Source organism: Sesamum indicum, linkage group LG1 (genome assembly GCF_000512975.1).
Source record: "Sesamum indicum cultivar Zhongzhi No. 13 linkage group LG1, S_indicum_v1.0, whole genome shotgun sequence".
Lineage (NCBI taxonomy): Eukaryota > Viridiplantae > Streptophyta > Magnoliopsida > Lamiales > Pedaliaceae > Sesamum > Sesamum indicum.
In genome coordinates this window covers 12,261,020-12,264,997 of record NC_026145.1, presented here as the reverse complement: position 1 = coordinate 12,264,997, position 3,978 = coordinate 12,261,020, and the positions used below count along the sequence as shown (strand labels likewise).

Here is a 3,978-nt window from a genome sequence, read left to right as displayed (position 1 = left end):
AATCATGATCATGCAAGAAAATTAAAAGGCAGTGTTCGATCAAGAATTTGAAGGTGGGTATGTATACGGACGCTATACGTATATATATACATATAAGAATTCATATATATATATATACATATAATGAAATTGAGGGTTTAAACATTCATGAACTGACAAACATGGAATTTTGTGATAAGTAATTTCTTTTTTCCTTTTAATTTCTGAGAAAATAAGGTTCATAGAAACCGAGGTTCTTTCAGTGGGTGTTGACGTGGTTTGTAAAAATTATTAGATTATTTGTTGCAATGTTATAGTATTTTATTTTATGATATTAATCAATATTTTTCTGTTAAGTCTTTGGATATTGCTCATATATATATATTCAATATTTGAGTAGCATGAAATCATTTGCAATTCATTTGTGTTCTATTTTATCAGAAAGAGTTATGAGGTTTTTGAGGAAAAATATTATCCTTGTTTAAAATTAAATTTAGCCAACCTCATCTATCACACTGCAACTTTTACGTAATTCTTTTTTTTTTTAAGAAAAATGTGTATTATAATATAACAATAGTCTAAATTATTATACAATTAATTTAAATTTGGTTGAATTTACTTCAACTTATTTCATTTTTCTGTCATGTATTATTAGGCAAGCGAGCTATGTATACTCACCTTTTTGTTATGTTTTTTTTTCTTTTTGGTGTTTATTGTTCATTATAAAAAAAATAAATAAATTATTGTCTATATTATAAATTAAAAATTATAATAAATCAACAATATCTATCATTGATCGACACATATATATATATATATTCAGGTCTGAAAGAATTCTAAACCCAAAACATCGAGGAGAAGATCTTGACACTCAACCATAGGATTGTCCCAAGCTTGTGCCTACTTCTAGAATAGTGAAGAAGGATATTTTAAACTTTGAATCAAATCAGTATTAATCCTTCCTATAGTATTATTCACCACACATACATGTGCATTATTGGACAGTCTAATCAAAAATAAATTAGGAGCATCAATTAAATTCCTATGAGTAATTATTTGAGAAAGTACTAGCTAGCTTCTGACTTTGTTGGGAAACATAAAATCAATCATTTTATAATTATTATAGGACCAGTTGTCATATTATACATGTCATTATATCTCCGATCGTATACCAATTACATCATAAATAAACGTGTTTTTTATAAATGAAAATATTAGTGATACAAAATATATATATACTAATATATTAAGTGACATGAAATTTTATTTTGTCATTATGATAATTTTTATGATTTTAATAGTAATAGTATTTAATATTTAAATAATTAATTATAAAATTATCACCATAAATAATTAATAATGCATCTACAGTAACAAGATAACAACAAATATAAATAACATAATATTAATTAAATTCAGAATTAGACATAAAAATGGAAAATCCACGTCCCGTTCGCTTTAAATTAATAAAAAGAAATATTAATCAATTAAGTGTTTAATTAAGACAATGTATTAAGCATGAAGAAGTCTCAATTATTTGATAATAATTATCATAATCGTAATATTAATTATTTGCTAGCTACGTACGCACACAAGCTGCAGTGTATATGTAATAAATATAAGAGAGTAGCTGGACAGAAGTGAACAGGGTAGCTAGCCTTGGGCCTAGTTTCATACAAATTATGGTGAACTCTGAAACATGCATAATTGCTAAATATTACAGTAAAGCGATCTTATTAATGTTAGAGGCAGATTTTATTGGACCCGAGACCTATCCCGTCTAATTTCAATAAACACTGTTAAATCCAAAATATAGTGAAAATGATCGAATTTCAAACATTCCGAAAATTCTATTAGGTGTTCATCTTAAACCCGTTTCTAACTCGATTCGACTCTGAATTACGGGTTTAACTCATAAATTTAATTTAAAGACAAGACGACATGATTAGCAATGCCAATTTCGCTCTGTGTAAGAAAGGAGTATGCTGTCATCGGAGCATAAATTGGCAATAATTTTAGGTTCATTGGAATTTTATTAAAGAATTTATACTTAAAAAATAAAAATAAGTAACTTCAATCTTGAAATATTTTAATTCCATTATAATGATTGAAAATTTAAACAAAAAATTCATGTTTTGCAGCCTCGTAAGGGCTTAAGTCAATTTTGCATTGTTTGTATATATAACAAGAAAGTACCGTTGATCAAGTGATAAAATTAACACCTCACAATTAAAATGTTGTTCATTAGAGCCTTAGTAATATGGATATTAATATTTTTGTATTTTATATGATTATACATCATGTTATGAATGATGTAATAACTTGTTTAAATGTTTTGGTGATGATATGATTCGTCATTTGATTAGTGTTTTATTGTGCGATGTATTATCTGTTACGGCTTCGAATGAATCTCACAGTTTTGTCTTGAAAATGGATTTTGCGAGGGAGAGGAGCCGTAACTCATCGTCTTCGATATGGGATATTTATTATATTATTAACCCCCAGACGAGGTGTTTGGGACGGACACATGACCTTGTTTCTCTATAGTGCCCAATAATATAGCTTATGACCCGATCGATATCCGATTGTGCAAGATATTAGCCGGCTTTGGACTAGCCTCACGATTTTGTTCTTAAAAAATACCTCACTGGACAAATGAGGCTTATGAACAAGTTCGTTATTTTACCAATTATGTGATACTTGTCTACATCTGGTGGAGATTTTTGGCTTTGGAAGAAAATTATAGATTTTTTGATAAAATAAATTATATTTTGCTCTTTTTATCTTTTGTCATTTAATTTTTTTTATCAACTTACCATATCAAGTTTATAAAATTTGTACTTTGCCATATATGACTATTTTTTTTGGCTGAATATTTTTATAAAAAACAATCATATTTGAGAAAGTATAAATTTTATAAAATTAAAATAATAATTAAATACAAAAATAAAATTAGATGATAAAGTATAAAAATATACACAATTCACAAAATGTAAGAAACCCTTTGATATGCCAAACTTTTTGACACTTTTTATTTTATTTTATTTATATTTTTAAAAAAATTATACATTTTCCTTGACGCACACAAGTCTTGGCAAATACTTCTCTGCAGAATTCGGAGAAAGAGGGGAATTACATCGTTAGCCAGCGCGAGCAGAGATTCCGGTGGAAACGAAAATGTTGCTCGCAGTGTTGATCGCCAACTCCGAAGGCAATATTCTCGTCGAACGGTAATTTCACCTTCTCTGTAGACACAAGCAAATTCCCTACCGATTCAATTCATATTAGTTCTTTTTTCAGTCGAATTTTCTCGTATTCTGATCTGGGCTGTATGATTCTGCATCTTGTTTCAGTTCATAGTTCTGGAGAATAAAGTTCCGATTGTTGCTAAAGTTGATTCGGGTTTCTTTAAAAATTTGAGTTGTGCAAGTATATTATTGCTTTGGATTTTGGGTAATTGGACCAATATTTTTCAATTTTTCTGAGATCAGGGAAATTGAAGGTGAATTCTGTTAAGCAGTATTGAAGGACTAATTTGGAATTTCGGGTCTGTTCTAGTTTGTATAGATTAGGGAAAAGGTTGAATATGATTGAAGGTTAGGACTTTGTTTATTTGGTTCTTGGATGTTGCAGCTTCAATGGAGTTCCAGCGGAGGAACGCTTACATTGGAGATCTTTCTTAGTGAAACTGGGAGCAGATAATCTTAGAGGAGTCAAGAACGAGGAGCTCCTCGTTGCTAATCACAAGTATGTGACAGTTTTTGTCAGTTTCCTTTGCCTGTTCTTGCGAGTTTCCTTGGTGGCATCAGATTGTTGAAATGCTCCGTTCTCACAGTGATGTGGATGTTTTAAGTTGGTCTACATGTGAATGTTTCGCGACACATAATCTTGTGTACGGATTAATCTGAAACGGCCCCCCTATAAAACTTTTATCTTCTGTGTGTTTGTACCTGAGATCTATGTGTGCTTTATTTTGGGTTACTGAAAACAACCTAATAA

General features: G+C 29.5%; 1 protein-coding gene across 2 annotated transcripts in view; it reads left to right on the top strand.

Annotated features, from left to right (window-relative positions):
• Nucleotides 3,047-3,978, top strand: part of LOC105164398 — a 2,840-nt gene continuing 1,908 nt past the window's right edge. Inside the window, exons 1-2 of one of the 2 annotated variants that reach the window (XM_020697077.1) lie at nt 3,047-3,209; nt 3,613-3,726. In XM_020697077.1, coding sequence (XP_020552736.1) covers nt 3,157-3,209; nt 3,613-3,726 — 167 coding nt within the window. In that variant the 5' untranslated portion in view covers nt 3,047-3,156. The remainder of the gene's footprint in view (nt 3,210-3,612; nt 3,727-3,978) is intronic. The other variant, XM_011083046.2, reaches the window with a different exon arrangement.